Consider the following 14375-nt stretch of genomic DNA (forward strand, 5'->3'; position numbering starts at 1 on the left):
CAGAAATCAGTCATTATGGAAGTTGGTGGGGAAGCTCCTCAAAAAACTAAAAGCAGAACTCTCTTATGATTCTGTTATATCACTCCTAAACATATGATCCCAAGAACTCTAGTCATACCACAGAGATATTTGTCCATCCATGTTTTGTAATATTATCATTAATAATTAAATCATGAAATAAACCTAGGTGCCCACAGCAGAGGGAAGCATAAAGAAAATAAGGCATAAATGCATAATAGAATACTAGATAATCACAAAGAATGATGTGTCACTTGTAAGAAATGAATGAAAATGGAGATTATGCTGAGTGAGATAAGTCAAAAAGAAAAGACAACCTATAAGTAGAAGAGAAACCATTAGGGAAAGGAAACAAGGGAAGAGAGAGACAAACAATGACAAATAGGAAGAAAGAAAAGAGTGGGTTATAAAAAGGGTAGATAAAATCAAAACACAACATATGTATTATGGAAATAATAGTGAATAATAATAATAGTGAAAAATAGTTTCACAGTGAAGCCTATTAATTTGTACAACTAATACACATTGGTGGGCTAGATCTGGAGCTCAGCTGCTAACAAGCATGAGGTCCTAGGCTCTAATCCTAGGACAATATAAATCAGATGTGATTATGTACACTCCCGTATCCCTACCAATCAGAATATGGAGGGAGATGAATCAGAAGTTCATGGTTATCCTTAGCTACATTAGCAGTTTGAAGTCAGAACTCTGGGCTATGTAAAACCCTGTCTCAAAAATTCATTAATGATAATAATGGTGAAAAGCATTTCTACCTTCACCACAAGTAGACTGTTGACAAACACTGATACAAACTAAATATTCAATAACAGAAAAATAGCTAAGAAAAAGAAACAGACCTGTAAAATGGAGTAATCAGGCAACTATCAAACAATACTGAATAAACAACTTCAAGAATATAGGGAATTTCATATACTACAAATTTTTAAGTAAAAACAAGTCCTAAATTGAGATGACTTTATGCATTCTGTCACTATTTTATTATAAAATAAACGAATGCTTCCAACAAAAAGGATGAAATGAATGCCAATGTAGACAAACAAGTATGTTCATAATCCTGTTCAGACACACCACAACCACTGATTTGGTGTATAGTCATTCCTGAATGTACCTATATACATAATTATATTTCAAAAACAATGCCATGAGACCCCTCCCCTGGAAAAGTATGCCAACAAAAACACTTTATCAGATGCGGGCACTTTGTTTATTCCCCCTGACAAAGAAAACGGTCGACATCTGGAAAGGGCCTGCTTTGTCACTCCAGGGAAGTCTTGGTCTTCTAACAAACAAGCAACTTCACAGAGCACCGGCAGTGTACAGGGCCACTCTGTGAGCATGAAGGATCGTGGTACAAACAAGATCACTTCATAACCATATCTCAATGACGCATTTCCCAAAAATAATCACACAAAAATACACAGGATGAATCCTGTCTAAAGTGAGAGACCCTGAAGTTCTTTATGCTTCAGCCTTGACTTAGCCTCTGTCTTCTTAAATACGGCTTATTTAAATACTTTAGAAGACAATTACTCTGGCCTCTTTACAGCATCCATTCTATAACAAACACTTGCCTTCTTAAGCCTCCTCCAAATCACATCCTGAAATTGCCTCCATCTTAAAAGATCATCCTTCTGCCATCCTCCTAACACGCCATGGCAGTTCTGATGATCTACGGCTGATATAGGGCACACAGCCCATCTAGGTTAGTTAGTCCGTTTCAATCTTCACTGTTAAAAATAACAAAGAGCATTTGGATGAAATAAATGAAGTAAACCTGTCATTAGGTCAGCTCTCACCTCTGGAATGCCTTCAAGGACATACCCACAATATTTTTGTTATTTCTCATTCACAGTACCTTGTTAAATTTTTTTTTCTGTTGTTTATACAGCTAAGACTCAGAAATTATTTTTTCCAACAGGTTTTTTGGAGTTGGATTGTGGATCAGTGGTAGAATGCTTACTGCAAGGAGGGACATTTAATTTGTTATGTTTGTGTTATATGGACTAAAGCAATGTCAAGATAAAATGTATTGTGTCAAGTTTGCAAAATAAGGAGTTAACAATGGCCTCTCCTTGAGATGTACCATTTTGTTTCCTTACAAAAAAGTGTTTTTCTTCGTGTGTTAAATATTCTTTTTACTTTCTATAAAATTTGTTTATTTATATTCTTTGGTTCTGTTTACTAAGTAAAAAGTGCATGATTTTGTTGTAAAAAAAATAACAAAGAGCAATACTGGTTGAAAGTTTAAAAATAAAGAAAATACCAGTACAAGATTTCTTCACAGTAAAACTTACATTCTTAAATACATACATACAAAGAAAAGTACCTGTTCACATTTCTTTCTCCAATGATTCACAACATTAACTTCTCACCACATCATCATTCCGATTAATGAATGATCTTACTAATGTCATTCCACTACTACTTACCCACTCGCATTCTTTTGAAAACCACCACCCACTGTCACGATACAGTGTGCATACAGTAACACTAGCTGGAACCCTCCACAAAGATGTGCTCAACAAGCTGATCAGAGCTCCTTGAAATGAGCACTTTAGGTTGTATGAGTGATACTAACAACAGTTGCACCTGTAACCCCTTGTTTTACTCAGTCCTACATAGAAAGGAAGGAAGGGAGAGAGGGAGGGAGTATTAGTAACAGTGGATCTGTACTAAGCTCCGCAAGAAAAGATGATGAGCATCTTCCCACTAACTGACAAATCTAATACTCAAATATGCCATGAGGAATGCAGCAAATGAGAAGTGACAGTGGCTTGACTGCTCCAGGAAGAGGAGGCGTCAAGGAGGTGCTATGATCAATACACATAAGCCATACACTGAGAGCTGGGCCACAGTCCGCAAAGTGCTTGCCTTGTAAGTACTAATGCATGAGTTCGATTCCCAGAACCCATGCAAAAGAAGACAACCATATGCTTCTAATTCCAGTATTGGGGAATCAAAGGAAGGCAGATTGTTTGAGACTCAATGACTAGCCATCTTAGTCTACACAGTGAGGTTCAGATCAGTGAAAGACCCTCTTTTTAAAAAAAAAAAAAAAAGGAGAAGGAAAGAAAAATAAGTAAACGACAGCTGAGTTTGTTCACTGGTCTCCATTTGCACGGTCAGACACAATTACATCATATACACACACATGTAAACATTCACATATACACATGCATATACAACAAAAAAAGAACTATTATATATGGAAAATTTAGTTGAACTTGCAGAAAGATCTTAACAGACATTTGATAGCTTTGTGTCAAGGGGATCATGAATGAAAATGAAGCTGGTATGGACCCTTTCCACATTCCACATCTACTATAGAGCCGAAGACTGGGAATTCTGCACAGAGACACCAGGAAATCAACTGACATTTGGCATAGATGAAAAATAAAATGGAAATGCTGTGAGTTAAATGACTGCTAGTTTAAGAAATGGATTTCTATACTTATCATTAACCAGTATAAAATATACAGAAAACTCTACCAACATAAGTTGCCATACAGTTAATTTACAAATTGGTTTATATGACTGAGAAAAACAGTTTATGACAGTTACATTTGTGTGCTACTTCCTGCTGGTTGGTGTTTCTGCAGTGTTGATCTGCTGACATCATGAAATACTAGGAATAGAAATGCAACATAAATCATTAGCTCATAAACTTGGTAATATCCTTTGGCTTAATACTAACTTGGCTAGGAAGTCTTCAAGCAAGTATTCTTAACTCTTCACAAATGCTCAGTTGAAGAGAGTAATGAAGAGTTATGTGAGATGGTACAGGCTGCCTATGGCTATCCCATGACAATGTTCACAACTATCCTGGACAGCCACATCTTTGGACTGTGTATACACCGTACAGAGCAAGTGTCTATATCCTTGTAACCCTAAAAAAAAATTCAGGTCCAATCTGACCAAAAGATAAGTAAGCACGTAAGGAAATACCTCTACATGCTGAGTTTAGTGATCACAGCAGGACAAAAAGGCTCCTTGGCAATCTCACTGCTAAAAACATTTACAGCTGGGATAGTTGAAATGGAGGTGTCGGACATAGGGCAGAGATTTTCTGTCTCAAGCTGTGTAAGTTCTTAGGATTCAATGTACAAGACAGTGACTGTATTTAATAGAAGACTGAAATGTACTGAGAAACAAGATCTTAAGTCTTTTCATCACATATAAGAAAATATAACTACATGAGAGGACTAGGTATGTTTGAACGAATCCTCAGATTGTAGTGTATGTGTTAAATATACCTCTATAAAACCAGAAAAATAATCTTGAAAATGTTATAACTATATTTTAAGAAAGCTATTTTATTGAATCATCCTTTAGAATATTCAAATGCAAATTTTTATTGGCAGATCGTCACTGGAAGCCTACAAGCAAGATATAATGCAATCAAACCACCACCCCCAAACAAACAAAAAAAACCATAGCACAAAGCCTCCAGCCCAGGACAGGGAAGCGACTGATCTCATTTCATTCACAAAGGTCCTTCCCTGGTTTGCTGACTGACATCTTCCATCATATAAAGCAACCTGTGTCCACACCCAGGCTCCTTTACTTTATCCCACAGCAATGCCAAGAAGCTGACTATCTTACTTCTACAGATGAACTCACTGCAAACAGTGGCACCATGAGCTAATAATTTGTCAAAGAAGTCGAATCAGTTATCACTGAAGTGTATTTTGGAGTTCAAAGGTAAAGGCTGTATAAAGCTGTTTATCTTGCTGACAGAGAAAGCCGCACAATTAAAAGAAAAAAGCCGCCAGACAGGATGCACCTGGCAGCTTTATGTCTAAAGCAGAAACTCGCTGGCTATGCTTATCTATTAGTCTTCTTCCTACTTGTATAAAAATCCCGGTTCCTTACATTAGTGCTCCCTGCGATGACACTTTTAAAAGAGACTTTTTTTTCTTTCTTTTTTTCAAAAAGAAAATGAAACAGAATTTTGAATAAGCTTTTTTTTTTATGCTCAAGTGTCAAGCAGTGAAGTCCATAAATTCAACTACAGCATTCAACTTCTAAGAAGTTGAAAACCACCTTGAGAGCCTAAAAAAAAGAGCATTAGCTGCTCTTCCAAAGGTCCTGAGTTCAATTCCCAGCACCCACATGATGGCTCAAAACCATCTATAACTGTAGTCTCATGTGACCTGATGCTCTCTTCTGATGTGCAGACAAAGCATCCATATGTACATAAAATACACAAATACACAAATCGATCTTTTAAAAATATTTCAAAAACTAAAATATTAAATAAAATGTTTCATTATTCTTATGAATAGCCCACATATCTTAATATCAGACCGTCACTTTCCTGCCTGCCTTCTCCATCCCTAGCCTATGGGCCACTTCAACCTTATCACTTCTATCAAAGCTGTCATATAATGTAAAGGACTACAGAACAGATAAGTGTGTAATTAGTGTTCTTACCAAACACCTATTAAATTAGTGTTCTGAGAAAAACACCTATTCCACGTCATACCTCCGTCTGGGCAGTTCTTCTCTAGGTTTTTGGATGTCAAGGTATTTCTGACTCAAGTCTCTCAATTACATAGTATTGCCTTTATTTTTCTTTTCTTCTGTATGATGGATCTGCTTCCCATCCTTTACAGCAGACTTGGGTGCCTATGACATATCCTTGTAAGGTTATCAATAGTTGTTAAACGTAGGACTCTTCAACTGGTTCTGTTAACTTCTGGTTCTCATTTAAAACTCCAGTTAGAATAATAAGACTCTGTTTTTGGACCAATGCAGTCTTTGCTTTCCTCATTTTTCAAGGTTTATAAACATCTATAACTCAGTGAGTATCTCCTGAAGGTTTGCCAGCGTTTTCTAAATGAAAACAATCACTAACAATAGTCACTACTTAATATCTATCATCTATAAAAGCCCTTTCTTACTTTAGGGGAAAAAAATCAAAGTGGTTAAGCGCACTGGCTATTTGATCCAAGCTGAATCCCTGGATCCACATGGTAGGTCATTACACCTGTAACTCTAGTTCCCAGGGATCAGATGCCCTCTTCTGGGCTCAGAGGGCACCAGGAATGCATGTGGTGCATAGATATACATGCAGGCAAAATACCCATATATACATAAAATAATGTTTTTAAAGCCAGATTTCTTCACCTAGATAATGATGGTGGTACACAGATACACATGCAGGCAAAACACCCATACACATAAAATAGCTTTAAAACAAAACAAAACAAAACAAAAAAGATCTATTTCATAGCCTAGACATGGTGGCTACACCTTTAGTCCCAGAACTTGGGTGACAGAGACAGACAGTTCAAGGCCAATCTGGTCTACATAACTAATTTCAAGAGAGCCTGTATCAAAGTAAGTAAATAAATAAATAATAAAACTCTATCTTCATAAACCCATTTCAACAAAACAAAATAATGTGAAAACAATGTAGCACAGGCAATCTTTAAAACGTATATACTGTATGCACAGAAGAAAGAAATGTTCTGGAGATTTCTACAACCATACCAAGCCCATAAATTCTGAAAGTACCATTTTAACAAACGATGTCATCAGAGTTTATAAAAACAAATGCAACATTTTACTATTTGAAAAGTGTAGACTTACATAATAAACTTAGTGGATACCAGGAAACAAATCAATAGTATACATGTTACACTCATAGATAAAGGAGACAAACATGTTTCATAAAGCTCCTAACACTTTGTAGACTTTATAGTGGCCTATTAAAGAGAGCTCAAGAATGTTTCAAGAACAGTACCTGTGCTGGGATGTAACTTGATGTTGATTGCTTCCCTAGACCCTCAACCAGCACCTAATCTCTGAGCTCTTATGTTGTGGGATAATACTCTTGTACAATGTAAAGATTTGTTACTCATATTCGTTTAATAAAATGCTGATTGGCCAGTAGTCAGGCAGGAAGTATAAGTGGGGCAATTATATACTATGAGAATTTGGGGAAAAGGAAAGGCAGAGATGGAGCTGTCATCCAGATGTAGGGTAAACAAGATGAAAATGCCTTAACTGAGAAAAGATACCACATCACTTGGCTAAACATAGATAAGAATTATGGGTTAATTTAAGTTGTAAGAGGTAGTTAGTAATAAGCCGAACAACAGGTCAAACAGTTTATAATTAATACAAGCCTCTGTGTGTTTATTTGGGACTGAATGGCTGTGGGACCGGGTAGGACAGAAACTTCCATCTACACTCTTGGATTCCAAACTATTAATAAAAGCATCCTTTTAAAGCAATGTTTTGACATGGCAGTATATCATTAACTCTTTATCCTCGCTGAATTCTAACCAGTGCATGGATTGCAGTCAAAGTGAAGTGAATTTATGCAAAAAAATTTCTCCTAACAAAAATCTGTTTAATAATGAAATAAGAGGGGTTTTAAAATTATTCTTCCTCAAAGTTGTCACAAACAAGGAAGGTATTTAATTCTGCCTAAGGCAGGGAATGTCAGATTAAGCCTGTGATTTCCAAGACTAACAGCACAAACATTTTGTGTGCTGTGAATGGGACTAGAATCAAACAACCAGAATGAGCTAGACGGTGGGAAGGGAAAGTCTAACTCCTAAGAAGAAATCAGAGCTGGTGTCTTCTTGATTGTCTGCCACAGAATGGGTCCCCATGTCTGCCACATAGCCTTGAGAATAAGAGGGAATGAGCAACGTGTTTTCCTAGCACCTCACTCTATACAATAACACAGGGAGAAGAAAGTCATTCACATCGTGGAACATTCTAGATTCTTTGGAATGTGGGTCTCAAAGCCGCCCTGTACAGCTACATCACTACTGAAATCATCCAGGACACCTGTTTTTTCAGGGACTCTCTACAAAGTAATATCTTCACTTCTAGTATGTTTGTTATAAGAAAACTCGATTTTAAAAACGCTTTGCTAATAAATATAGAAAACAAATGATACACAATCACCATACTCTCTCATTTCAGGATTCAATATTTCTATAAACAGAAAGACGTTCAGGATGGTTTTGCTTCCTCATTGCTCCGAGCAGCACCGAAACCACACAATGTGCCACGAACACACCAGTGGCAGTCACTCTCCTCACACCACCTCAGCCTACAGGAAGTGCAATTCCTAACTCAATCACTTTTTGTTACTTTTAAATGCTGCCTCATTTTTTTTTTTTTTGTATGTGGAAGGGCCATTATTTTCACACTTCAGGAAGGCAGTGAGTTGACTGAGGCTGCACGTCTCTTAGAGACTGAAGTCTCACCGTTTCATTCCACCATCATTTGTCACAGGGCACATCCTTCAGAGACACCCAGCATTACCTTCTTCCCTCCTGTCACAAACTGCTTACAACTGGATCTCACGAACTGTGGGTGCACAGCGATGATCTACAAAAGAAAAGGTACTTGGTTTAAAAGTCACAGGTGCGCTTGAGAAGCCTTCGTTCACTATGAGCAGCGTGATCTAAAACCTGGACCTGAGCAGGGAGCAGAGCATTCAGGAAAGGCTGTGCAACTGCGGAGGACATCTTAGTCTTGCTCCTGTGTGATAAAACGTCTTCTCTGAAGCAAAATCAGTTACACAAGAATGGGGGGTTCTAGCTTCTGGCTGAGTGAGGCACTCTGAGCAAACTCATCTGCTAAAGGCTTTAAAGCAGATGGACCACAAAGCGGGATTTCTCAACCACTGGTAACGAAGTACACTGCCTTCTAGTACTCAGAGAACTGGGCCGTGTGGAGGACTCTCCTGAAGCAGCAAAGCAACAGTGAACTTCCAGGGCTCAGTCAGCCTGGCTCTCTTTGAGACCCATCTCTTTCAGTGTAAGTTTCTCCCTTCTGACCTTTTCATCCCCAACTACCCATGAAATCGGAAACTTTAGTAACTTTCAGTTGAAGACATACTATATTACTATAATTAGCCAGTACATTTTCCTCCTCCAATGGGACAGGTTACTGGATTTCTCTACACTGTTATCGCCAGGGTTTAGCATACATCCTCTCATTCTTGTGAACATTGCTATTTGGTAGATCAGTGCTCACTGCAGCTCTGCCCTAACCCATGCTAACTTCCAACATGGACATGTACATTGCATTTCTCCAAGTTCTTAAAATCTCTAAAGAGTCTTGCAAGCTCTCTCAAAACACATAACAAACATCTCTCCTCAAAAATACTATGCACACACATGCACACACATGTAATATAGGTACAGTACAATAAACCAGGAGGGCCGAGGGATTAACTGCTCCTCTGTGCGGCATCAGCTGGGCAGAGCCTCCCTCCCAGTGCCTGTTGACCAGGTTGGCCTCAAACTCACAGGAGATCTACCTGCCTCTGCCTCCTGAGTGCTGGGATCAAAGGCGTGCATCACCCGTCTGGCTTAGTGGCTATTTTTATTTCCACTGCAATCTTTGAGAACTTCAGAGTATCAACATCAGTCTTCTCTTTTTACACAGTAACTATAAACTGGCTAATATCCTTTAAAATGGCATCCCCTCACTCACTTCTAGCTGTTTAAGGGACAATCTCCACCGAGAAGGCCAACACCTGTTCCTAAGCCCTCTTTAAAACCACCTGATGCACCCCAGCTCTGTGAATTCCTGGCCAAATTTACAATGCCTTCACTCAAATTGTTACCTAATACAATTGGTGAGGCTTCTTCAAGTCATTACTAACGCAGGACACTGGATTTACCCTCAACACCTCCATCTTTGACTTCACTCAGCCACGCTGTCACTAAGGCTCCAATGTCTACCTCTTAAAAACTGTCCAGAAGGAGAGAGAGCATGAGCAAGGAACTCAGGACCGCGAGGGGTGCACCCACACACTGAGACAATGGGGATGTTCTACTGGGAACTCACCAAGACCAGCTGGCCTGGGTCTGGAAAAGCCTGGGATAAAACCGGACTCTCTGAACATAGCGGACAATGAGGACTACTGAGAACTCAAGAACAATGGCAATGGGTTTCTGATCCTACTGCACGCACTGGCTTTGTGGGAGCCTAGGCAGTTTGGATGCTCAACTTACTAGACCTGGATGGAGGTGGGGGTTCCTTGGACTTTCCACAGGACAGGGAACCCTGATTGCTTTTCGGGCTGAGGGGGGGGGGGACTTAATTGGGGGGGGTAATTGGGAGGCGGTGGCGGGGAAGAGACAGAAATCTTTAATAAACAAATAAATTAAAAAAAAAACTGTCCCAATCCACTTCTCCATCGTGAGCATTCAAGGTTGCTCCCTTTACCAAGCTTCGTGGTACACTGCTTAGTACACTAACTACATCAGCCTTCTAAACTGTCTCTTTCCCAGGGACTCTCCTGTTTAAATCCCCTTCCTTCCCGGCAAATGAGCTTTCTAAAACACATGTCAGATCTTATCTATCCTTTACTACCAGTCAATGTCTGAAAAGATACATGAAAGAAATCACCTCCTTTAAGAGTATATGGGATACTTTAGCATGATTGCTATCTCCAGCTGATCTCTCTGCCTCTTACCCACGGACCTGCCATCTCTACTGCATAAATCACCAGATTAGCCCTTCTAGAACCAGGCTTCCGCTATGCCACTCTTGGTCTTAGGCACGTAATAAGCTATTGGGTGGAAACCAAATTCCTTAATCTGAAGATCTTGCTCTAGTCTGCCTTTTACTGCCTCTTTAGTTGTTCATGCACACCTAGGCAAGACTTTCTGCTACTTACTGAACACAGTTTGATCTGCCTGGCCTCTTCATTTCTAATATGCTCTTCCTCCTAGATTGTTCCCCCCTGTATCCGCCTCTGTATCAAAGCTCAGTCAGACATCACTCAACCTATGAAGTCATCTCTCAAAAACAAAACACAGCACCACTATCCAAAAGAAGCTAACTATAACTTCTTTTTAGCTCAGAACTTAAGACTGTTTGTACCTTGCCATTCTCTAGTCCGAATGATGTGTGTAATTCATCTACTCTAAGAATAGCTCCCAGAGCACAGACTGAGACCACAGTCATGTATTCTACATCTGGCCTCAGGCGCAGCGTTCAGGCTGTCCCAGCACAGACACTGGGGTATCAGGATGGACAGTGTCTCCGTCACTTCAGTCACCCTCGTCTAGGGGAGAAAGCTCCTTCATGAGGAGAAACTTGCTAAGTACTTACTTTAATGGGACAGTCGAAAGTCTCATGATATTCTTCTCCAGAATATAGTCCAAATACTTGTACCTGAGAAGTGAACATATCAATCAGTTCAATATGACAGTAACAGAAAGAGCCAAGTCAGCAGAGGAAAAACAAAGAAAAAACAGTTAAGACTTGATTCAAGTGATTTAAGTCATCATGACCCCCCTACAAAGCACCCAGTGTCAAGTACCCCACCAATGTTGAGCACTCTGTGGTGATGAAGCTTTAAAAGTATCTTAAAAAGAGGCCAGAGGCCATGATTGGCATGTGGGTGGGATACATGGAAAAGATAGAGCAAGGAAAGGGGAATAATGTAATTTTTTAATTTAAAAAATGAAAATAAAAAAGCCTTCACAAGTAACACATGCATAGAGTTCCCTTTACTCACTCAATTTAATAAACAGACACCAACTTTGAGAAATGAAATAGATATGGCAGGCTACTAACATATCTATGAACTTCCCATGGGCTAAAGAACTGTTTTCATCTCATAAAGAGAAAGGCACTTCCTTTCTTGAGTCATACATATAAACATGGTTCATAGACATACACACATGCACACAAATGCACAAACACGCATGATGTGGCAAGAGAATGAATTAAGTGAAACCAGGACAATTAGATGAATCTCCTCCACGAGTAAAGAAAGGATTTAAGTTGCCCCTCATCAGTGTTCACTTTCAAGCTGTCTTGAGGCACTTCATTCTAGTTCCCCAGTTTTTAAATTGATCACAGCAAAAACACAACAAAAACAAAATTAGATATAATGTACATTTTTAAAAAAAGGGTAAAATCACAGATTTTAGCTTGACACAATTTGTGACATAAAGCTGACTCTTCAACCATTAGTCAGAGCAAGAAAGAGAACATAGGCCAGCTGTGAGTATAATCCTGATTCTCAGAGGCTGAGGCTGGAGAATCATGAGTCTGAGTCTAACCTCAGGAAAAACGGAGGAAGGGAGGAAGGAAGGAAGGAAGGAAGGAAAGAAGGAAGGAAGGAAGGAAAATAGAAATGGAGGTTGGAGAGTGATATTTCATTTGTATTTTAATAAAGTTTGCTTGAAGATCAGAACGCAAAACAGCCACACTAGTCAGCCATACAATGGCCAGGAAGTGGTGGCACTGTAATCCCAGCAGCCACACTAGTGAGCCACAGAGGCCTGGTGGTGGTGCACACCTTTAATCTGAGCACTAGAGAGGAATGTAAGGTGGGATGAGACAGGAACTCACTCTCTTTCAATTTGAAGATTTCATAGAGGTAAGAGCTCTCTAGTGGCTTGGTTGCTTTGCTTTTCTTCTCTTCAGGTTGAACCCTAATACCTGTCTCTGGGTTTTTATTATTCATGTTAAATTTGGCACCCAGCATTTGGGGAAAAAATCCCTGAAAAAGCCATTTGCCTGTGGCTTTTTGCCCACAGGAAAAGGCCAGAGCTGCATGTTGGGGCTAGAGTCCCACCTGGCTAGGCTTTTTCTTTTTTCCTCAAGTCTCTGAGCAAATTTGGAATTTTCCCGTTGTAACCTCTCTGAAACAGTCTTCAGCTGCCACCCAAACTCCAAAAGCACCTAGCTCCAAACACAAGACTCTACTTACCTAACCTGGCTGGTTCTGACTTCCCCCACCACACTTGCTTTTTCAAACAATTTCCATGCTTCTCTCTCTCTCTCTCTCTCTCTCTCTCTCTCTCTCTCTCTCTACCAAGCATTGTGAGCACTCCCTGAACCCCCTTCTCAGGCTGCTGCCTAACTAAGTAGCTGTCTTGAAATCCAGAAAGGATTTTACTGTTCTACACAGCATCAATCAGCCTCACATCTTCATTAACATCATTGGTAGATTTGGTAAGACAACTGGGAACTCATAAAGGGAGGAATCAGTTAAAAGAGAGAGAGTTTTTCCACATTAAATAAATAGGAAACACCATTGCATTGGAGGTATTTGTGTTTCTGTATGATAATACTCTGGACAGTTTGAAAATGGAAGGATTAAATGAGAGAATAACTAATTTAGGTAGAATTTATGTAATGTCAATTGTAAACATTACCAGCATTATCATTTTTGTTGTATCACTAAAAAAGTTAATCTGAGTGCTAAGATACAGGCCTTAGAAAAATTTAATAAAACAGGTCACAGAAATATTCAAATCCAGACAGAGAAATTTAATGAAGAACCAATTACAGCATTGCATATATAAGAACAGATAGAATAGCCAAAGGTTTTCAAACAACCAACCTTAATCCATCCAGTAACCATACAGGAATTTCCAAATGATAGCGTAATCACTGAATGGACTCCTGTGCCAGTATTAGATTTAAGGAGATTCAAGGAAGCAAGTCTCATATGGCATGCATTCATCTTTTGTGAAGCAAATGTTAAACTCGTGGTCAGTTTGTGATAGAATTATCCTTAATGTCTGGATAGAATTGGTTAAAGCTGTTTTAGAACCTGGTCCACAATTATAATAGAGTGCCTGGTTCAGAGAAGAGGCTAAGATTATTGAACAACAAAGTAAAGCAAAAGGTAGGGAAATCTCCCAAGATCAAATTCTTGGAGAAGGAGATTATGCTACTAAGGAAAGGCAAACAGTATATGATGACCACAACCTAGATTTGTGCCACGCAGCAGGTTTGAATACTTGGAACAAAATTGGAGAAGTAGGAAAGAAAATTGAGTCATTTACTAAAGTTATGTAGGGGCCAAAGAAAGCCTTTATGGATTTCTTACAAAAACTGACTTCAGCAGTAAATAGAATGATACCAAATTTAGAAGCTAAACAAATAAATCTCTGACTTTTTAAAAATGCCAAATCTCTATGCAAAAGGATAAGTAGGCCATTAAAGGCAAGGTCAGCACCTTTGAAGGAATGGATCCGAGATACAATTAATATTGAATCTCATGAACATGATGATGCATGGATAGGAGAGGTGATTTCCAGAGGTTTGAGAAAATATTGAAATGTCAAATGTTATAAATTGTGACAAACAAGGTCACCTTAAAAGAAATTGTAAAACAGGGCATTCCTAGAAACAATGTTTTTCCTAAGAAAAATCCATTCAGAACATCCCTTCCTTCTGTATGCAAAAGGTGTGGTAAAGGCAGGCATTGGACTAATGAATGTAGGTCAACAAAGGATATTCAAGATAATCCTTTGCCATCAGGAAATTCCATAAGAGGCCTCTTGCAGGCTCCTATGCCAAAATCCCCTGTCTCTGAAGTAGAATAG

General features: G+C 39.1%; 1 protein-coding gene across 1 annotated transcript in view; it reads right to left on the bottom strand.

The window, feature by feature from the left end:
- Positions 1-14375, bottom strand: part of Vps41 (VPS41 subunit of HOPS complex) — a gene marked incomplete at its 3' end in the record, with an annotated part of 119069 nt that overhangs the window by 41793 nt on the left and 62901 nt on the right. Inside the window, exons 6-7 of the mRNA XM_041630599.1 lie at positions 11137-11199; positions 8329-8394 (exon numbers count right to left, since the gene is read on the bottom strand). Coding sequence (XP_041486533.1) covers positions 8329-8394; positions 11137-11199 — 129 coding nt within the window. The remainder of the gene's footprint in view (positions 1-8328; positions 8395-11136; positions 11200-14375) is intronic.

Source organism: Microtus oregoni, unplaced genomic scaffold, assembly GCF_018167655.1.
Source record: "Microtus oregoni isolate MIOR12 unplaced genomic scaffold, Mior012 000035F_ref0000213, whole genome shotgun sequence".
Lineage (NCBI taxonomy): Eukaryota > Metazoa > Chordata > Mammalia > Rodentia > Cricetidae > Microtus > Microtus oregoni.